The following is a 23,473-nucleotide window of genomic DNA, read 5'->3' as shown; positions in this document are numbered from 1 at the left end:
GTTGAGGTAAAGGTTCCGAGTGGAGGATGATTCGCTCGCAATTCCGCACGGTCGGCCGGGGGTTGCATGACAAGAGGGGGTTGGTTGATTCAATAACGCGGTCCGCTCGAGCGAAGCACCCGTTCGTCGAGCGGGTGCCGATAACCACTACTGTACCACGTGCGCACGCCTCTCTGTCTTTCTATGTGCAAGGGTGTGCCTTGTACATGTCGTTCGCGGTGAGCGCATCGTATAGATCAGTGGTTCCCAAATTGTTCAGAAATCGCCGCTAACAAAGAAAATTATATTTTAAAAAGATTCTAAAGATACATTTTGAAACATTGGAATATTAATAGAGTTATCTGAAAAGTAAATTATAAAAAAACATGGTTTAAGTAGATTTTATGTCGCAAATATTAGAAGGTGTCTTTGTCTTAGATAATCGAAAAATGTTAACGTTTCTTTTTTTTTTTTATTTTAATTAGCGAATCAGATTTTCACCTTGCGACGATCGATGATCTTGAAGTGTCACGAGATTTGGGAACCCTCGATAGAGATAACGATTATGAATGATGGCGCGTGCAAGGATCGCATGCCCACGTTCTGCGCCGTGCTTTGACCCCTTGTCACGAGCGGTGAGTAAGTGAATATTAAAACCGCGCACGCGGTTTTCAGAGAAAATCGCCACTAGCTTGTCAAGCATCTGTGAGTTTTAATTTTAGAAAATTAATTTCACCCGCCGCGGCACACACAACTCGGCAGGAAAATTGAATTAATCGTTAGTCTATTCCGGAGCTACGCTGCTCCTCGAGATGATATGCGCTTGTCGTCGCTGAGATTATTTAGAAGAGGATAATATTGAAATACGCGAAGGGAAAATTCTCTTTACGCGTGAATCTGACAGTTTCGTAAATTTTAACGACATGTCTAAAATGGTTGGTAGATTTAATTATAGAGAAATTGCGTAATGTACAATTACAAGCAGCGTAATTATAGGAATTATTCGAATAAAGAATAGACTTTTATAATACAAGAAACTAATTAATCAAAAACTATGTGAGTTAAATGGGGAATTTAATAATTTTTTTTTTTATACTGAAAATCAAAAAATTATGTTACTTTTGAATTTTTGGATCTTAGAATCTTGAAACATATGGAGATCCACAAATCACAAAGGAGTTACGAAATATCTTAGTTTTAGAAGCCTTGAAGTTTCAAATCCTTGAATTTTTCGATCCTGATTTTTCTGAAGTTTTTGGAGTTTAAATCCTCTCTAACTTCCAGTTTTTCAAATCTGCAAGCACCTTAAAGCTTCTCCAAACTCTCTTTAAGATTTTTATATTTTCGAATTGTTCAATCCTTAAATCGCGATCGTATATATAAATTCTAAGATATCAATTATTTCTGAGATATAATTTGCATGATAGAATAAAAATAATATAATAACATGATAGAATAAAAACATTAATTAAAATGTGCTCGATTTTGTGTAGCTGTAATTAATCTCGCTATTTGCACATCGTTCTCAATCAAGAGCTATTGTTTCTCGTGTTTGTTTAACCTAATACCGAATTCGTGTGAAATAAAATCGGCCAGATCGATGAATTCTATTCTATTTACGTTTCACGATGAATATTCATTTTTATTCTAATGCGATCAAAATTATATCACTTCGTTAATATAGCGATGTTTAATTTTCATCCGCATTTATATTATATAACACATTCTAAAAATAAAAAGAATGATGATAAATATGTGAAAATAAAGCAGCTATATCTGGCACATCGTTGAATTGCAATTTGGATTAAAATCTTCTTAAAGCTTTTTGTAATAATATTTTAAAAAATGATGTAAAATATTAAAAAGTTGGAATGTGTATTTCGAAATTGGAAAAAAAAAGAAAAAAATATATAATGGGAATTTAAAATCTTCTTAATTTTTCGAAAAAAGTCTACTTTAAATGAAAGCTTTTAATTCCGCCTGTTAATTCTCAAAATAATAAGTATTATTTATATAAAAAATAAGATGTAACAAACATAAGACAAACAAAGAGTGGAAGTATATCTGATTGTGAGTAGAAACTAATGAAAATTAAGATCTTTTGATTCTCAATATTCAATATACGAACAATTATGTACTTTTATTTATGTAAGAATTATATTAACGAAAATTGCTCCGTGCAAAAAAAAAACGAACGTATAATAATAGCGAGTACAATTGAACGTAAATTAGATTATACGAAAAGTGAAGAGATTAAGGGCGCAATCGTTAATTAATGCACTCTTTAGGCGCATGCAGCGCTTAATAAAATAGTAAGTCGCTGAATGGTACAGCAGTTAATCAGGTGTTCAAGTGGCATGAAAGTTGAATGTCGAATGCTTCGGCGCGTGCCCGGAAATTTAGAGTCGCGTATCGCCCGGGCGTTTATTGGGCTTTTAGCGCTCGTTTACTTGCATGAAAGAAAAACAAATCAGTTAATGCAACGAATATTGGCATTATAATAAGCTTTGGCAGATGCATCACGTATAGATTCTTTCAACTATAAATATTAAATATTTCCTTTTTTCTGCTCGTATAATGATTAATATATATATATATATATATATATATATATATATATATATATATATATATATAATATTATGGGAGTTTCACTTCAAAGTTTCAGAATTTTATTTTATTTTGAAAAATTAGATGAAGAATTACTTAACAAATCTAATATATATTTAATTATCAGTTAAAAAAACTATGAAAGAAGACATACGTTTAAAATAATATTATTTTAATTATTTATATATATATATATATATATATATATATATATATATAATGTATATATTGTATATTTTATTTCTAACACATTTTTATACGTTGTATTTTATGTTGCATTTTTTATAAATCATTTTATTATATCTCAGATTAATTTATAACGAATCTTGTAAAAAGATTCACTTCAATAATAATCTTCTCGCACACAGTCAAAAATGCATGAAGAAACCACGCTCTCATCTCGTCTCGTCTTATGTTGGTAATTGCATGACTTTACGCACAATTCTATACACTCGCGATATTTTCTTCGTTCCTTTGGCGCGTACGGCTTCCTCTTTCTCATCGAAAAGTCGCTTTTCGACTTTTTGCACCGAGGAAAAATTCAATGCCGGAGATTGGAAGGAGCTTTGTGGAAGCGACTGGTCGCCGCCGTCTCGCTAATAACCGGGAGATAACAAGGAGATTCTGTTTATTCAGCGGAATCCCTTTAACTTCGGTGCATGCTTGCCTCTGCGAGGTCCCGCTATGAAATCAAACGCCCTTGTTTATGCATCGATATGTTTTTTGAGCTCCAACGAATGGTCGAGTTATAGGTTCAAATCATTTCTTTCCGTTTCAGTCCTTTTTTCAACTTAAACTTTGTATATATATATATATATATATATGTACGGAATGTTTCTGCATCTCTCATATATTTTCTTTCATATAAATTCTTAAGAGAAATTGATGCAGAGATATTTTTTTTTTTCATCTAGATACAAAATTTCTAGATAAAAAATTACTTTTTAAAATTTTTATTATTAAATATCTCGACAATATTATATCTCTAATCAAAAGAAGGTTTATCCGATTTGTGAAAAATAAACTTCTGAATAAGTTAATGAATAATTTATTAATATGAATGTAAAATTTGATACACACATTCTCCTGCTCTTTATATATATATATATATATATATATATATATATATATATATATATATATATTCATAATCCATGGACTATTCTCGATACTTTACATAAAGAATTAAATTGTCTCGATTTTCGATAAGAAACTTCTCTCAACGATATTAGATATCAATTATCGAATATCGTATGTGTATGTGTGTGTATAGTTTTCATATCTTATTATTGTTTCGCTATATTTTGGAACTAAGCCATGCGAAAGTTTCGGGTGTATACGCAGCTTAACGCGCGTTTCCTCGTGGGAATAGTTAGCCCGTATTACAGTTAGCGCAACGTCGTCAGCCCCCTTAATGTGCGGCTCTGAAGTGGTGTTGAGCAAGCCGCGACGCCGACCGCACACATCCCAGGAGATTCTGTCGCTGATATCGCCAAGTAATTTCCGCTAACGAGGAAACCATTTCGAACGGAAAGTCGCTTTTTCGAGAGCAAGAGAGAGAGAGAGGAGCGCACGAATATTGATATTTAAGATAACAGGATGTTATTTTAATTGAATCTTCCATGTCACACATTGCCACATGTAGACGGATACGTAATGAGTATAACGATATATTTTATTTTTTGTAATTATGATTTTCAGAGAGAAAATGTTGACCTGATTTAAATTTTTTTAATTCTATACTCTACATTCTTTAAGAAAAATATATGCTAAAGACATCTGATTGCTAAAACATAAAAGTAATGTGTAACTTTTCTGATTTGTTTATATAGAACGCTTCAGAAACTTTCGAAATCTTTGGAGAAGAAGCAAAATTTCAATAATTATGTCGGAATTTTAAAACATATTTCAATGGCTAACTTTATATAAACTTATTTCGCTTAACTATTATACGCAAAAGATAGTGGTTAATTTGAGAAAAAAGCGAATATACATAGTCGAACGATTGTTAAATATTATATAAAAAAAGTATTGGAAAATACTATCTAGATTTTGACAAGTATAGATAAAGTGTATTATTCGTGAAATGACATTTGACGAAGCGATATTAAGGATGTTTTGACTGTACAATAGTAGCAAAAAATTGTCAAAATTAAAAAAAGAATGTATATTTCTTACATTTATACTGTTTGAAAAATCAAATAAATTCGGATTATAAAAAGAATTAAAGTATCATAAAATAATATGATTTTTAACGTTTTTGTAAAAGAAAATGGTTGTAATCAATATTTTTCCTAATTTATGATAAAAACTTTTGATCGTGAATATTCCTGAAACTGAAATAAAAAAGAAAGAGTAATTTGCAGAAAGAAAGAGAGAGAGAGAGAGATAATATTTTTCTACAATTTTTAATAAATAATTTTTAAACGAATAAGTGTACCTAAATCAAGTTTTGCACAAATATTTATTAGTTTTCTTAATATGTGCGAAAATTTTTATTTTATTGGCAATGTTTTTTTCTTGTCAAATCTGTCAAAGTGTTACAATATGCAATTTTCTATAAGAATCAATATTTACTTTAAATAATTAAAACTTAAATAATTTCTAAACCGTTAAGAATTGTGCTTAAGTTTTGCACAGATATTTAAAAGAAATAGTAGAACAGTCTACGAAATTTTCGTGCTTTTGTCAATGTTTTGACATATGACATATCACATACATCCTTAAGAGATTTTAATATCTAAAATAAAAAGAAAACTGCACCTAGGCGAAACAGCAACCTCGTATAAAATGATAAAGGTCACTTTATCGTGCAGTTCATACTTCATACCGCGGATATTCAAGGTTACGAGAGCTTTTTGGTCCCATTCTCTCTTCATTTCCCGTAAAAGCGAACGTAAACCACAGGATGCGCGTATCATCGACAACCAATTCGGAATATATACCAGACACATCGTGTTCAGCTAGTCGATAAGCCGGCCGCCACTGCAATCTGGGTGATGATCATACCGTGTATTCTGAAAGTGCTATTGCAACGTGTCGATCTACCGGCAAAGCCACCGTTAACAGCTCGCAGTTAGAATCACACATTCATCCTCGCGATCATTATTAGGGATACCACGATGGCCTCTTTTAGTATCTCTTACATCAAGGTGGAATGAGGCATGATTACGTAATTGCCTACGTTTTTTCTCAGATATATAGGAACAATAAGTGAGATTATGATAGTTTGAAAACTGTCTAATCAGTAAATTATGTCTTTGTATTTACATATAAAAAATATTTTTTTTTTTTAATATGTTTTTTTATAAAACACACACAATAGAGAGACGAAAAATATATTATTGATGTACTATATTATTTTATTTCATTTCGTGTGTGTAACGAAATTTGCTGTGTATTAGAATGTTTTTCATTTGAGAACAATATATGAATGTGTATACAAATATATATATATATATATATATATATATATATATATATATATATAATATAAACAGGGTATTTTATCGTTGCCACATGCAACCAACTTGCAAACTTATACTTTTAAAATAATGAAATTCCTAAGGAACGTTCCGTCTCACAGAGATGCAAATATGTACCGATATAAATTTGCATTTAGATACAATCACCGGAATCTGTATCGGCTGTTTAGCTATGTGTAAAACGTGATACACAAATTTTCCGAGAATCTCCCAAGAAATGCCTACATGTTTTCGATCGTATAACGATGAGTAAAAATGAGATGCGATTATTCATCGAATTTTATCTGGGGCATAGCTTGAAATTCGAATCTTCGGTCGTTATCTTCAGGCTCGGGAAGTTTACCCCCGTTTCGTCCCTGTTACGGCGGGGAGGGGGTAAACCTGTACGCCGGGGGTTATCGAATCGCTTCCGTGCATAATGGCGCGCGCCATGTCGCGGATCTGCCCCTGACACAGCGACGTGGATCGATGAAAATGCAAAGCACCGACGGCGTCGCGACGCCCCGCTCGCTCTCGCCCTCGTCGTCTCACCGGATGGGCCGGCCGGCCGGCATCGCAATTTGCGAACGTAAACGAAATTATCGGCGCGCGGGGGGCAAACGCCGCTCGTGTTCACCCTCGCTCGTCGATCGCGGACAAGTAATTGGGTTAGCGCGCACATTTTCAGAACGTATCGCTCTATATAATAAATGATGGTAATGATAATAACAGCCTGCGTCGCTCGCGCGCACAGCGAATACCGCAGTCAATAATGCGACAGCTTAGTCTCGTGACGCAGTTTATGTTAATGTGTTATAGTTACCCTCTGCGTGTTTTTCAGAGACACGTCATATAAAGCCTTGCACATTCAGTGCTGAATATCTAATTATCATGATGAATCATTTTCAATCATCTATCCAAAATGTTGTTCTGATCTTTGGATGAGACATAGAAATAGAATCTATAATTAGACAATTATATTTATCGCTAAATATTAATAACGCGTTAATCTTCTTTACATGTCTACAGAGAGGGTCAGGATTTTGAAAAAGAAGAAGATAGTTTTTTATACATTGAGATTTTTTCCTTAAAATTCCAGAGTTCTCAAATATACACATATGCACAAAGATTATTCATACAACTGAGTCGATGTGTATAAAGCAATAAAATGAAGCGATATAATGTAATGAACTTCTTTGTTTTCCTTTTGTGTTTATCTATAAATAATAAAAGCATTTCTAAAATATTTCCCACCCTTTATTATTCCTAAGAAATTAATATTTAATCTTTTTCTTTAATTTTTACATTTGAAAAAAAAAAACACCGATATTTATTTTTATTTTGGTGTATCGATAAATTGATGTAAATCGATCAAGCGATTTTTATTCACGCGGCACCCATATTTCTCACCGAGACGCGTCAAACTCGAATCCCGAAGAGCGTACTTGAAGCGTGACCTCGCTTATGGTTGAAGCGCGCACGATGCATGCCGATATTTACCAGGTGCGGCTCTGTAACCGCACGGAACATCGTCGCGCGATCAAAACAAGCACGTCGATGGCAGCAGGTGTACAGCGTACGTACATTTCTTCGTGTCTCCTTGCGGAATTCGATATCTGCACGAGATATTTGGTACAATATCGGTCGGAGATGCGACCTTGTCAATGGGACGGTTAGATTAGACGGTTTAGGTGACTTCAGCAAGACGATCAGATGCAGTCAAAGCAGTTATTCGTCATTATCGCAAATCTGGAAAATCCGAGAAAAACAGAAGAAAATTGAAAGAAAATCCCATGGAAAAAATTATTTGCTTGGATAGCACTTATCAATCGAATCTCTGTTCAATGATAATCAATAAATTACCGCATATTGCGTCCGTCATAAATTGTGAACATGTATTATAAACATAATATCGTGTTACATAGTTATATATAGATATTTTATTTCCCATTATATTTTATTTAATTTTTGGGGAGAAACGCTTGTCACACAAATCTTTTTTTAGAAATATATATATATATATATATATATATATATATATATATATATATGTATAGAATAATAATTTTTTAATACTAATACTAATTTTTTAATTTTTTATATACTACATAAATAATTTATATCTCGATGTTTATAAATGGTTATGATTTCTTAGAAATCGAAGGGAGAGATAATGATATATGTAAAAAGATTAATTATTCCGATGTGTGTGTATAACGCAAAAATAAATTATGTGTAATTTCTCGTATTTTTCTTATACCGTAATTCAATATAATGATAATAACTATCTCGGAGCTTGAATGATACGGCAATTTTTACAGCATAGAATTATTTTGATATGATATCTTATACAATAATCGTTTTCGCTCAGGCGCTTGCTGAAAATAATCACAACGCCCGATACAATGAAATTAATACGTTCTCCACGGCGATAAACGAGCACATAACTATCCGCAATTGCTGCTATGCCTCCTTGATGCGTTAACCGTTAACGTATCAACTGAGGATCGTCCGTAATTATCGGACATTATCGAGTGATATAATTAGTCAGTTGAGTATTATGGAACGACGTAATTACGCTGCTACTATCTCTGATACGACTTCCTGTTTGCGCGAAATATTTATCGCACTTGATGTTTACATATCTCGCCTCATCCTTAAAATGAGATTCGTGATTTTTCGATCGTCATTGTTACAATTAATGTATGTATGATATATAATATATAATAGCTTTTAAACGCTCTTATTTTGTCTCGATCGACTTCTTTATTATATTTCTTAGTGTTATTTTTTTTCTTAAACATACAAGAAATCTGTTCTTTATAACTGAACTGGCTGAACTAGTTCACAGCTTATCTTTCTCCTTTCAATATGAAGATACACTCTTGAACTAGTTCAATTATAAAAACAGATCAATATATATCGAATTTTCTTAAAGTTATAAACATAATTTTTTTTTAACCAGATATAATAACAAGTAATATGATTCAGATATAAAGATTAATATTATTAAAATATTATAGAAAATTGAGAATGTTTGAAAATATTTTGTACATCTATAACATGTATAACTAGAGAAATATATTTCAAACACAGACGTGTTTCATGTTTTTGTTGCGTAAATTTCATATTAAAGACTACTTATACTTCTATATGTACATATGTACTTATACTTGAAATAAAACATCTCGTTACGGAGATTTTACGTGAGAACGTTGACATTAAATTATTGGATTACAGGCTATTGTTGAGCAGGTGAAATGAAGTGGGCTTATATCGTGGTCTTTAATACGTTTTATCCGAGTCAGCATTTGTTCCCGTTACGTTTTCCTCTTCGAAATAACGAATTGGTCTGCAAAATTGAATTACTCTTGCAGAAATCATGTATTCAGGACAGTTTAAACTAGCGTTAAATAAATGCGAGGAACTAAAATTAGAATGAAAAATTAAAATTTTTAATATTCTATAAGAAATTATCAAAATAAGTTAGTCAGCCTTGATTGTAAAGGATATCCTTATTTGACTAATTATTAATAATTTATTAATTGATGAAGATACATTTTTTTTCTCTTTGTTTCCTGGGAAAATATAAATGCAAAGCTTTATAAAATATATATGCATTCTTATAATTAAATGATATTTTATAAATATTTACTATATTACAATCGATAAACTTTGTTACTAATTACATTAAATTTATGTCTAATAAGGAAAGAAAATAAATGCTTATATTATCGAAAAAAAGTATATTTTCTGTATATTTTAGTTATGTCGTACGAATAATTCAATCGTCTCTTTTCGCATCTTTTTAGCCGCTTTTATTCGCCAAATATGGTTTTTTTTTTTTTTTTTCTTAAACGAGCCAAGCATTTTTTAAAATCAGGTAGTTCCGTAAAGCGAATAAACTATTTGCTTTTTTCTGTGTGTCAAAGATTTGAATTTACGCGAGTAAGTACACATTTATCGAGGCGGAAAATGTTTTAACCACTCGTTTCCTTCCCTCTATATGCAGTTCAAATATTTTCTCTTACTTTGTGTTGCAGGCGGTGTCAGAAAGGCTCGAATTGGCACCAGCTGGCGGAAGATCAGAGCCGCAGGTGAGTATCGTGAGAGAATTTCCTGTAGCCTTATTCCTGCTTTAAAAAGGAACACCGCGAAATTATATCTTCTCGCAAAACTTTATCGTTGCTCTTTGTTCGTAATTCTCGTTAAAACTCTCGTTATTCATTTTCCTCAAGCGAAAGAAAATAATTCCTATTTTGTTCAATTAGACTATTGGATTTAAGATTTTTATTGTTTTATGAAGTTTGTTAAATGTCGCAATAACAAATTACAATTAGATTTATATAATATAAAATAATGAGAATAAATATTTTTTCTATAGCTTATTCCATATTTTCAATTTTATTTTATTATAAAAAATGTAAGAGAAAGAGAGTATATATCTCTAAAAAAATATTTTAGATTTAAATAGAATAAAATTTTAAAAATATTTTTTATAAAAAAATATCTGTAAATAGTTGTAAACAAAATAATTACAAATGAATAATTTATAAATGTACGGATAGTCATGGCATTGTCTTAACAGATAACTCGCGACGATTGTACCAATAAAAAGGTTTTATTGACTTTTTTGTAACATCTATTTGCAAAAAAAAACAAAGATTGATTCATGTGGTAATTAAGATGAACAATTTCTTGAGAAGCGAAACACTTTGATAAAGTTGTTGACTGAGCCAAATGTGTTTTCCGCTTTGAAGGTAATGTGCATACTTTCAATGACCGTATCTTTCCTCTACCTAAGGTCGCTACCTTGTGCGAACCTGGCGAGGTGTACCTTGCTCAGCATATGGGAGAGCAGGGTCGATGGGTCTCTTCGACCGATAAGAAGAGCTGCATGACGGAAAACCTCGAGATCCTGGAATACTGTAAGAAGGTAAGAAAAAAAAAAAGATCTATAAGATCACGCAACCATAAAATTCTTTCACACGTATAATGTCGACGTTAAGTACGTATAGTCGATTAAGAATTATATTTAGACATTAAAAATAGATCTCTGACATTTTTCTACTATCAACGAACTTTTTATTCCTCTCTTTTGCATCATTTCTCTATTCTACAAAGTATATGAACGCGTATAAATATTTTGCTCGTGAGATCACCTCAAGCTCTTTTAACAACAGCGTCTTCCAGTGAACATATTTATTTCGTTATTACATGCGCGAAAAATACTCTATTTCGGATTTATCTTTAAATATTTGAAATTTTAGAAAGATTGAGAACACATTTTAAAATAAATAGATAAAAAAGAATAAAAACATGTTAAAATTAGAAAAATAGAGAAAACGAAAATGAGAATATCGCACGCAAATTCCATTCTAGATCTTTCACAAGTAGAGCACGTGAAAGGCAAGACTAACTCTTATAGATTACCGGATAATAACGTTCTCCACCTCGTTTATATGACACGTTCACGCAATCCACTATATGCAAAAGAGAGAGAGAGAGAGAGAGAGAGAGAGAAATAAGCGTATGCAGCTTGCACATGCGTACGTGTTCGTATTTGCTTATGCACGAGCACGAAGAAAAGTGACTGTCGTTTCATGCGTCGGATATATTGATCGATAAAAATTGCTATCTCGCTTTCGTCGCGAAAACAAGAAAGCGTATAAATTATTCGAGACGGCATTTAAATTATCAAACAACACAATCGAGATTTTGAAATCGCTCGCAATTCCATGTTCGATTGAGACTTGTGTCTAGAGAAAGAATCGGGCCGCTACGAACGATGATTGATGAATTAAGGCGTGTTATTTAACATCGCGCCTGTCGATGGCCCGCAGGCGTGATTAAGAAGTCGTTTAATAATCTTCCACTCCGTATAAATTGAATTTTCATCCCTTCGTTGACGTGCTTCAGTCTCGGCAAAACACCGAATTACGCGGTTCGTTACTTTCCCTGCCATTCCTACGGTGAAAATAACGTTAATCTTCGCCAATGATTTTATCGCGCGACATTGCACAGATTTACAATTGTTGCATTGTGAATTATTTATTTTTACTTGCCTAAATTTCTTGATGCTTAAGAAGAATCGCCAAGTATTATATATATAAAATATATACTCAGTATAACATTTCTCAATATTCTTTTCTCAAGTTCTATGAAATAGTATATAACTTCCTTATACATTTTACTCTTTTGAATTTAACAGATAATCTTTAATTTTTTGACAACATACAATTTATAAAAAAATATATCATACTCTGAATTGTTATCAATCCATTGTGAGAACATCACAAGCCGAATCTATTAGATATAATTCGCACATTAAATGAATATCACGTTGCAAAACGGCTTGTATGATAAGAGTTTTTGCGGTCTTTTAAACGGAGATTAATAAATAAGTTGTTGCTCATCCGCAGATAATAACAGACTTGCCGAGTGCGCATATGTTCGATAATTACTTTTATAGGCGCGATTACAGTCCGGTCGAATTATCTGTTAATGATTCTTTCCAGGCTTATCCGAAGAGAGATATCACCAACATCGTCGAGTCGTCGCATTATGTAAGAGTCGGCGGTTGGTGCAAGCCCGGAAGAAACAAGTGCAAACTCTCGCGATGGGTCAAACCTTACAGGTGTCTAGGTAAGTAATAACGATGATATTTTTATGCCAAATAGCACGAAAATTTGACATTTGCCTATTGCAAAATTGTTTGTGTCAGAATCAAATATCTCTCGCGAGACAAAAGATTAAAACTTCTATAATTTTAAGGGATTGAATTTTTATGTTCCAAATACACGAAGAAGGAGCTTATATTAATTTTCACATCTTGTCAGGAATGTCATAATGTACTAGGTTTCTGGGTTAGCATAAAGTAATAATTTATTGCGAACATATCGCGACATAAATAAAATTCTCGGAGAAAAGTAGATAACATAAATCAATATAATGATATAATTTAATAGATGTTTGCTTCAAAATTTATTATGTTGATATCTCAGTAAATCGGCAAGTCAAGTGAATTATGTATTTAAAATATATTATAAATATATATCTATCTCTCTGTTTATACATTCAATGTCTTAATAAAATTTGCAGTTATTGAATATGCAGTACATATTCTTTATTGTAATTTTCAGTGATAAAAAATGAAAATGTTATGCAAGTGAAAAATGTTTATCTGAAAAATGTTAATGTATTATCTTATTCAATTTTTTTTTCAATACATTGACAAATCTAATATTTGAAATTTAAGAGACTCTGTTTTTTTCTTTATACGAATGAAAAACAATGGAAAAGCGCACGCGATAAAAAATTTATTTTAGAATGTTGTACCGAAAAAAATCTTCTTAATATTCTCTTTACTTGAAATTCTGAAATATCTAGAGAAATTTTCAAAGATTTTTTTTATCAGATTTGAATAGATATTCTGATAAAAAACAGTTTAATAATCGTAAAAATCTTCGCGGTAATGTTTGATCTTTGGTTTGCTTTAAAATTGTAAAAATATATTGGTTCCGAAGGCCATCGCTATGGACGAGTCGACCAATCGCTCATCGATAATGCGGTAGCGGCGGCCATGAGAAATAGATAGATTGATCTCCGACGGCGAGGATTTAGTTATAAATTTAGCAGAACGCTCGATCTGTTCTGGAAGAATTCAATTTGTAGAGTCAATACGCTATGTAACGGACATTGCGATATCTGCTGTCGGATTGTCCGCACGGCTGCTTTCCTGATCAGCCATTTTATCGCGCTCAAAAATGAAAAAAAGCCATCGCAAACGTGACATCACACAGCAGCAGGATTCAAGAAATCGCACTTACTTTTCTTTCTTTCCTTGTATGATGACTCACTTCCGAAGCAATTGACAAATGTAGCGAGTATCTTTATTTCATTCTTATAAGTCTTTTTTCCGTGCAATTGAATGATTCACTACAAGAGAGAGATAAGTTCATAATTTAATAAAATTTATCTTAGATCTCTCTCTCTCTCTCTCTCTCTCTCTCTCTCTCTCAATGTTAATTAAAGTGGACTTTATAAATTATAAATTGATTCTGTTCTTGCTCTGAACTCTTTAATTTGCATGGAGTACATAATTGTGGAATATTCTATAAACGAAATAACGCGAACTTTGATGAAATCGATAAAAGATTCATTAAAATATAAAAAGAAATGTATTTATACAATCTATTTCACTATTATCAGAAAACATGAAAATATTGCATTTTTTATTTTAAAGAATTTTATTTTAATATATCTTTTAATAAAATAGTAATTGCAAATATATAATGTGATTCGATTGAAAATTGCAAAGTTATGGAACGATGACAATTTATTTTCAATAAAAGTCCACTTCAAGTTCGCCTAAGAAACCACCATTAAAAGTTTGATCTGATACTTGTGTACTTACATATTTTACAATAACTCAAAAGACAGATTTTTTTTTTAATTGAGGATTCTATATCTAGATATATCTACCTCATTAAAATAAATAACTAAGTGAAAATGTGGATAGTGTAATGACACAAAATATATATTATCGGTGATATATTTTCTTAAGTGAAAAATCTCTAAGATAGTTATTTATTCGTACACGTATAGACGCTAGGGTGGACACAGACTTTGAAAAACTTTCAACTCTCCTTCATTTCGAGCGCACTATTAAAGCAATGGAAAACCATACTTCATTTTCTAATTTTGTCAGATAAATGCTATTATTCCGATAAATTGGTCACGAGTGTATAAATGATGGTCGCATCCACTTAATATCTAATTGTCTTCATTAATTTCTTTATGTAATATTTTTTTGCAAAATTGACTATAAAATATCAGGTTTCTTTTTTATATTGTATTTAGTAATTAAGAACAGCAAAAATAGAGGCATTAGGTGCCAGTGTAGTGTATAAGGCGCAAGGAAATTTATTAATATAAATTTAACGATTAAAGCATACAATAAATGCGATCAGTCCTTTTTTTATCTTCAGCGCAAAAAATTAAAATTATAATTAACGGTTATAATGAAATAGAAAACGGAAATCGATGAGAATAAAAATATATTCGATAAAATTTGAAAATTCATAATAAATTAACAGAAACAAACACGCAAATTTAAAGATAGTGAAAATAATTTATTGTATACTTTAATAATTAATAAATTTCTTTGCGCCCTATACACTGCGCTGCTTTCTAATGCCTCTGTTCTTAATTATTAGTATTTCGGAGTCTTTTGTCAATTTTTTTAATTATCTTTAATTTTTATCTTGTATTATTATTTTCTTTTAACAATACTTAAAATAAAAAAATGCGTTTTTTAAATAAGATAGATAAACAAAAATAGAGTAAATAAAAATGTATATCTACATTCATAGCTTTTTATTATTTTACATTCTGATGAAAGAGAATGACACGCGAAATATGCTTGAACAAATCAGGCAAGTGGTTAATACCCTCGAAGGGTCTGCGTGACTAGCTCTATTGATCAGCTCTGGTGAATGTACTGATGCGTCATCCGCTAGACGCGTTTCCATTCCGCCGTCTGTCTGCTCACTTCTTCTCTTTGCATATTCTTCTATGCATTTATAAAGCTTTGTAGCAAGCAACGATACATGTAGACAAATACACTATCGGTAAATTGTTGTTGCTTACTTTTTATATGCACCTTTCTATACTGAAATGAATTCTATTCTCAAATGCAGATATACGACTGTATATATATATATATATATATATATATATATATATATATATATATATTTATATTTATATATTTATATAATTCTTTACTTTAGTATTACATTTGTAATACTAAAACTTTTTTTATTTAAATAAAAAATCTAAAGCAAAAATATTTAAAATACATAAATTCTCCGATAAATTTTACATCAATTTGTCTTTAGAAAAACTGTTAAGGGGCTAAACTATTGTTATGAGAAACTTTTCAATATTTAAGCAGCATAATTAAATCCGGAATTAAAATTTTTTATTTAAATGCAAATAAAAAACAAAATTTCATTATTCGCTTATATTCTAGAAGCTTTGACTCGCGAAAAAACAACTATTTATCATCTGAAAATTATTAGTATTTTGATACTTTAATTTAGGATAAATTAATTCTATACCGTCGAATCTTTCTCTCTCTATTTTTAAAATTGCAATTAAGAATTCTGAAGACACCCAATATGTGAAATGTATGAGATGTGTAGATACATATTGGATGTCACATGTGCCGAGTTCTACTTAAAAATGCAATAATTAAAGATTAAAGTGTATAAAACTTATTTTAGATAGACATTTAGATAGACGTTTGAAGAGAGTCATATAGACATATCGTATTCGACGACTATTGATTTCATGTATTTTGGCATATATAAAATCTAGATGTATAAATAGTCGTCGACAAATCGATACTTCGACTGTCGCAATATAATTCGTTGAATTTTTTTTTTGAGATAAGAGAGAGAGAGAGAGAGAGAGAGAGAGAGAGGGAGGGAGGGAAAGAGAAAGAGGAAGAAAGCAATTGCATCATCGGTTAGAAATAATGAATAAGAATAAATACCGGCAATGTCCGACCTTTACTAGTTTAATCGAGCCTTTTCTCGAATTCGAGCTACTGCAATATATATATACCTTTCCTATTTTCAGAGGGGCCCTTCCAGAGCGATGCACTTCTCGTGCCGGAGGGCTGTCTCTTTGATCATCTTCATAATCAAACAAAATGCTGGGATTCTCACAGGTAACGAACGTATATATTTCTGTTAAACGAAATTATTTCTCGAGTGAGCGTAAGCTCTTAAAACATCCGCGTATCGTCAAAGCGATCGAGCAAATCAAGTGAGAATAGTTTTAAGCGCGGTCTTTCCGTTTTACGAAAAAAGAAAACGAAAACGTGATTGTTATTTTTAACGTGATCCGTTTGATATTATTAATGAGTTATTATATAAATAAGTTTTCCGCGTTCTTAGTCTTTCCAGATGTGACCATCATCATAAATCACCCTTAATCATCATTAATTCTCGTCTTATTCTGTCGCGTACTTAATTAAATACAGGGTGGTACGTGATATAACCGACAAGAGGATTCTTCGTGAAAAAAAAATAAATCCAAATTGCAGAATAAAATTTTTAACTTTTTTTATTTTAGAAAATTTTTGAAAGCAAATATTGCGTCTTATTTTAATTTACATATTCTACGTTAAAGTGCGCACTGGGCTGTAATACAGAAGAGTAAATAGTTGTCTGTATCGAGATCTGCTTAACGATGTCTTAGTCACTGGACGCGTACTTATATTAAAATTATATTTAAATATTGACTTTATAAAAACGAAACTCCATATAAAACAATTTTGTTCTACAATTTTGACTTATTTTTTCATGAAGAATCAGCCTCTTATCGATTGTACTATAAATTACGGACCATCCTATATAATTACTTTGCTAATTAACGACGCCAGCTATTTGTTATCTTCGCGAATTGATCTAACGATGTTACGTGTCGATGCGAAGATCGCGTTGTCGCAAGTCTGCTTATCGCATCGTAGGAGATGGAGTGCGCGTCCTTGAATATACGTGACTGCAACAAGGGAATTTGTGTTACAGTTGGAACACCACGGCGGCGGAGACCTGTCGGGAGCGAAACATGAACCTGCGTAGCTTCGCGATGCTGCTGCCGTGCGGTATATCTCTGTTCTCCGGTGTGGAATTTGTATGCTGCCCGAAACACCTGAAAGGTACGTAACGTACGTACGCCTGCTTTATCACTCATACTTTTCATTCGTTCATTCGTATCTCGCGTCTTGCACACGCGAGAGGCGCAGCGAGTCGCGCAACGCCAGGGATAAGCGAGAGAGGAGGATACGCGACAAGCTCGCATTCGCGAGCTTTCGAGAGAAACGAATAATTATAGCGTATTCTTCTTCAGGCGCGCGAAGATCGCGCCCGGCTTCATCTTCATGCATATTCCATCGGTGCGAACGTTTCGCTGCGTCTGCATCTCATACCATGATATCCTTTCCAGACGTGATCTCGGGCGTCTTCTTGGCGCGAGGTCATTTTACCTTAAAACGGGAATATTTGCGGCGATTTTCTTACTTTGAGATTTAACTTTCGCGAATCTAGCCCTCTCTCTCTCTCTCTCTCTCTCTATTAAATATTGGACTTTTAATGTGACAAAATTTAACTGCATATAAGTTTGTCGTACATTGTATTTTTAAGCACAAATTTAATAATTTCACGAGTTGGAACTTCTAAGTTTTCATTTAACTTGAGCTTAAGAAATTATTTTTGCTTCTATACAATTATTTTATTCGGAGCAAGACTGTAACAATACTACAATTATTAAGTATATAATCCTATTTTAAGGTATATAAAGAACAATGAAACGTTAAATAATCGCAGCGCAACGTTGGATAAATTCATTATACAGAATCCATTGACTTTCTCATCTGCATTTGTCATTTACTTTGATAATATTGTTAAACCCGTATGTTTTTTTTTTCTTTTTTTTCTTTTTTTTCCACGAAGTCTTGTTATTATACAGTTTTTACTTTGAGGCGATATCGTAATATCGTATTATTATTTCGCCTTTTTATTATTTCATTTCGTACAGCGGAACGATTAATGGAACGCGTGTCTAATCAGAAAGCTTATCGAAAGAGAGCAATGAATATTTACGATTAATGGAACGCGTGTCTAATCAGAAAGCTTATCGAAAGAGAGGCATGAATATTTACCACGAATTCGCGGCGTATTTATTGCGCGGTAAAAATACTCGGCTGTCCGTTTTCAATCGGCTGTCACAAAGAACAAAAAGAGAGAACGACTATAGGAGGGTGCAAAGAGAGTGTATTAAACGAGGGGGTGTCACCAACTCTTCGCCTCGCTTCTTTCCTCGTCTTCTTCCAACACCCTGGCTGGCTCGAGCCTCGAGCCGCTCTCCGCAAGCTCTCTCTCTCTCCCCCCCCCTCCCTCTCCTTTTCTCCTCCCTCCCTTTTCCTCGCCGCAAGCTCTCTTGTCTTCTCTCTCTCTCGTGCAATCAATAATGTTCGCCACCGACGTTTCCGACGACTGCGCAACGTAACACGCCGTAGCTTTCGGCGTCGCTGCGCAACTTTTCTTTCCTATACATCATATATAATAGGCTCGATTAACACGCACGGGGCTGTCCGCTATGTGCGCCTGCTTCAATGTTATACTCCATTATTTTCAGGATAGGTAATGTAACTTTGGGATGAGACACATGTCGTCCGGAGAATGAAAAATGGAACTATATACTAAATAAAGCTAAGATATTAAACGTTCAGGGAAATACACATTGGTCATACAGAGCGCTCGGTAATAAATATACATGACGAACGGAACATGAGATTTTTCCATCATTCTATGAAAACTAAAATGATACCTCTTTATTAAAACAATTTTGGAAGTCTTGTCACACACTCGATACTTTAATAAGTTAATTTCGACTTAAGGTGTTAATCCTTACGATAAAAATCGTGTTTATTAAAGTCGAGAAATTAAAAACTCAAGTTGCTATAGAAATTATTTTTTAAGACGTACCTCAAACTTTTCTTAAATTTTGATTAAAAAGGCTATTGTTTTATCTTGACATTTGTACATTTTAATTTCCAACAAAAAATTCAATTTTAAAGCCCTTTTCCACTCCAAATGCAATTATGATTAAAGATACTTTATAAAGGCGTATAATTAGTAAAAATGTTCAATTTATAAAAATAAAATAGATATGAACAAATTTATTATTGAAAATAAATAAATTTCATCTTCACAGAAATTCTTAACTCTACTTTAAAAATATATAATAAAAACGCTACGTCTTTTTTAATATATCTTTTTAACAATACATTTGTTATATCGGCATTATGTGTGATAACTTTGAATTTCTGTCATCTTTGTATCCTTTTCCGTTCGACATTTTCGATCGATCCCGGATAAACTATTCTCGAGATATCTATAACTCTATGATCTATAATTCTATCGTGACATAAGGCAACCTCCGGAGAAACTGCCAACGCTTGCAGTTACCGCATATCTATCGTGTGACCCGGATAAAACGACGACGCAGGTGGATATGGTCAGAAGAGACTTTTGTCTGCCTTTGCAGAAGTTGAGAAGTCGTCTCATCAGAGTATCTATTCTCGGCGAATGAGACACATCTCGAGAACCTAGTTAGCCAAGATGCGTCCTGCTTCTTCTCCATGGTAATCCGGTGAAATTAGAAATTCTAAACTAGAAAGATGCGACACCGGGAATGAGAATGAAATGCGTTTTAACATAAACGCATTAAAACACATTCAAATTTCATGCTATTCCATCGGCGACAATCTTCTCTCATTATCTTTATCCTAATAGAATATATCACATGAATATTTCGCAAGAAGCGTTTAACAAGAATTTTATTGCGCGTGAATTTTCAATTTTTAATTAACCAACAACTCAAAAATAAATTGAAATTTACAATTTTTACAGAATACATTCTTTTATCGATCTTTTTAATTCGTCCATTTTTTACGGAGAATATAAGTGTCCGCTTGTGTGTAGAAATTATTTCGATATTTATTTTATAAAGAAATGTGGGGAAATTGAGACACGCTTGTCGTCGATTATGTCTGTAAAATTATCAAATTACAAATGCATGCATAGTCGTATTGATTCGCCATTCTTTCCAAGTATGAGAATATCGATAAATAATCAAGTGGCAGTCCACTGCCAGTGTATCAATGGTGCGCGCATTGATTTAGATTATGGGGCAGAATTCCGCGGAGCTATCTGCGGCCAGCCCAATCCCGTCCATTTACTATTCAAACAATGGCAGTCGATATACTGGAATGTGCGCGCAGACAGGAATTCCAATAATTGCATCTATCGCACCGAGTATATACGTGATAGGCGCGCGTGTGTGTGTACGCTGTCGTATTCGTTAGGTATTGTTAGAGAAATGCGAGAAAAACGTAGAAAGATATTTTCATATAATCAATGAGGAACGCAGTAATATTATGCATTAATCAAATGTTTTGTTTTTTTTTCTTTTTTTCTTTTTTTTCTTTATAAAGACGTTTTGCGCAAACTGCACGCGTTGGAGAACCTATTTATTTATCTATATTGGAATTAATGCGCATTATTTTATACTTACTAATTACGTAATGATTGAATCGTTCGGATTCATAAAGATGCATATCGGGGGAAATATATTTCTCTTCTTGCAGAGAACGTGAAACTGAAGAAACCACCGATCGATTTGCCCATCCCGAAGAGCATGGATGACGATCTCGACGAGGACGAGGACGATCTCGATGATGAAGATGATCTGGACACAGACACTGAGGACGAAGATAATTCTGACGGTGATCTCGATGATGTGCTTAACGATCAACCTGATGAGGATGAAAGCGAAGAGGAATACGATGATCTCGACGATTACGACACGACTACCAGGTATCTTTAGTTTTTCGAGAGATCTGCATTTTTTATATTACAATAAATATAAAGTCAACTGAAGCTTTGTCTCTTTCTAAAATTAAAAAGAAACTTAAATCTAAATAGCTTTACAATTAGCTTAAAGAATTTATTATAATACATGAAGTCTTTTTCATAGATAGAAGAAAAATTAGACAAACAAATTATTTATTATATATTTATTTTAATATAAATTAGTCGATCATCAACGACCGTTTCCACGACGGAGAAAGCCAAGCAGGAGGCTACGGCGATGCCGCTGCCAGTCAGCACGAGCACGCAGCAGCCGTCTCAACCACAGGGTACGCCCGATCCTTATCTGACGCACTTCGATCCACGATCCGAGCATCAGAGTTACAAGCAGGCTCAGATGCGACTCGAGGAGGTACACAAGGAGAAAGTGACGAAAGTAAGTTCGATTCTAGTTGCAATAGAGAAAGTGAGACGATGTATATCTGGTAGCACTACTACATCATATTTTAACCGATATAGAATGGAGAAAGCTAATATAGAATATAATCAATTAGATTAAACAGATACTGAAATTTGTATTTGAGAGAAACGAAATAAGAGAAACACAAATCGTGTACTTTAAAGAGGAAAATTTTATGGCGCGGGACATGGGTATCGAAATCTTTGTGCTACAACGCTTTCAGGTGATGAAGGATTGGAGTGACCTCGAGGAGAGATATCAGGACATCAGGGCCCACGATCCCGTCGCCGCGGATGCTTTCAAGCGTTGGATGACGGCGCGATTCCAAGAGACAGTCGCTGCGCTCGAGGAGAGCGGCGCCGCCGAGAAGCATCAGTTAAGCGCGATGCATCAACAGAGAGTGCAAGTATGTGGAGTTTATACGATATGAATGCATTTGGCGTTAATGCATTTGAAATATTTTAAATTATGCAACAAGATGCTTAAATCAATTTTAATAAAATTTTCAAAATTGAGTTTAAATTATATTTGAACTGATTTGTGCGTACATTAAAAAAAAAATATTGAATAAAGATGAACTTAGAATTTTATAAATAATCAATGCCATTATTATTTCTTATTATTAGTCATCTTTTAATAATTGACAAAAACGCATAACAGTTTGATCTTTTCTTCATAAAAGAATATTATGATCTATCCATATAAATATATAAAAATATTGAATAAAAATAGATCTATATATAATAATTACTATTGCCCAAAATTTTATTATAACTGTTATTTATTCTTTGAGCGATGGCAAGTGAATAATAATAAATTAATAAATGAAAATTAAATTTTATGATATTTTTTTCTTAGGAGGCTGTTAAACAGAGAAACGAAGAAGCCATGGCATGTTATACGGCGGCACTTAACGAAACGCCACCGAATGTAAGTTCCTGCGTACTTTTACGCAAAGAATATTTTTTACTTGTCTTACATTTGCTGTATATGTTTTTACAGATGCACCGTATTCAAAAATGCTTGCAAAAGTTACTCAGAGCCCTTCACAAAGACAGGCATCATACAATCACTCATTACAAGCATCTTCTCGACAGCAGCTTAGAACAAGCGCAACGAGAGAAACCGGCAACTTTGGAACATCTGGAGGAAATCGATAGGATTACCAATCAGAGCCGCTTGATGTTGGAACGGTAACGTATATATTTTATTCTATAGTTTTGCCTCGAACGTTAAACACGCGGATCACGCGATAAGATTTTCACACGAACCGAAAACCGCGGCCGCAAAAAAATTAGAGACTCATTTTTTCTTTTCTTATGTTCAGATATCCAGATCTAAGCGCGAAGATTGGCCGTCTCATGGACGATTACGTTTTGGCCCTCAGGAGTAAAGACGAAACTCCGGGATTGCTGTTGGCGATGACGCGGGAAGCGGAGGCAGCCATTCTAGACAAGTACCAGGCTGATGTTGCCAGCAAGCAGCAAGGTATTTATGATGAATTATCGAGCTAT

The 23,473-nt window shown here is 33.1% G+C and overlaps 1 protein-coding gene across 3 annotated transcripts in view; it reads left to right on the top strand.

Annotated features, from left to right (window-relative positions):
- The window catches only part of LOC126859489 (amyloid-beta-like protein), a 44,221-nt gene that overhangs the window by 15,205 nt on the left and 5,543 nt on the right, over positions 1-23,473 (top strand). The window contains exons 2-12 of one of the 3 annotated variants that reach the window (XM_050610830.1): positions 10,097-10,150; positions 10,858-10,989; positions 12,572-12,698; positions 16,701-16,791; positions 17,654-17,784; positions 21,277-21,505; positions 21,725-21,935; positions 22,192-22,365; positions 22,818-22,889; positions 22,962-23,152; positions 23,287-23,447. In XM_050610830.1, the coding sequence (XP_050466787.1) occupies positions 10,097-10,150; positions 10,858-10,989; positions 12,572-12,698; positions 16,701-16,791; positions 17,654-17,784; positions 21,277-21,505; positions 21,725-21,935; positions 22,192-22,365; positions 22,818-22,889; positions 22,962-23,152; positions 23,287-23,447 (1,573 nt within the window). Of the gene's footprint in view, positions 1-10,096; positions 10,151-10,857; positions 10,990-12,571; positions 12,699-16,700; positions 16,792-17,653; positions 17,785-21,276; positions 21,506-21,724; positions 21,936-22,182; positions 22,366-22,817; positions 22,890-22,961; positions 23,153-23,286; positions 23,448-23,473 lie in introns of all 3 variants that reach the window. The other 2 variants (XM_050610831.1, XM_050610829.1) reach the window with 2 other exon arrangements.

Source organism: Cataglyphis hispanica, chromosome 3, assembly GCF_021464435.1.
Source record: "Cataglyphis hispanica isolate Lineage 1 chromosome 3, ULB_Chis1_1.0, whole genome shotgun sequence".
Taxonomy (NCBI): domain Eukaryota; kingdom Metazoa; phylum Arthropoda; class Insecta; order Hymenoptera; family Formicidae; genus Cataglyphis; species Cataglyphis hispanica.
This window is presented reverse-complemented; position numbering and strand designations above follow the sequence as displayed.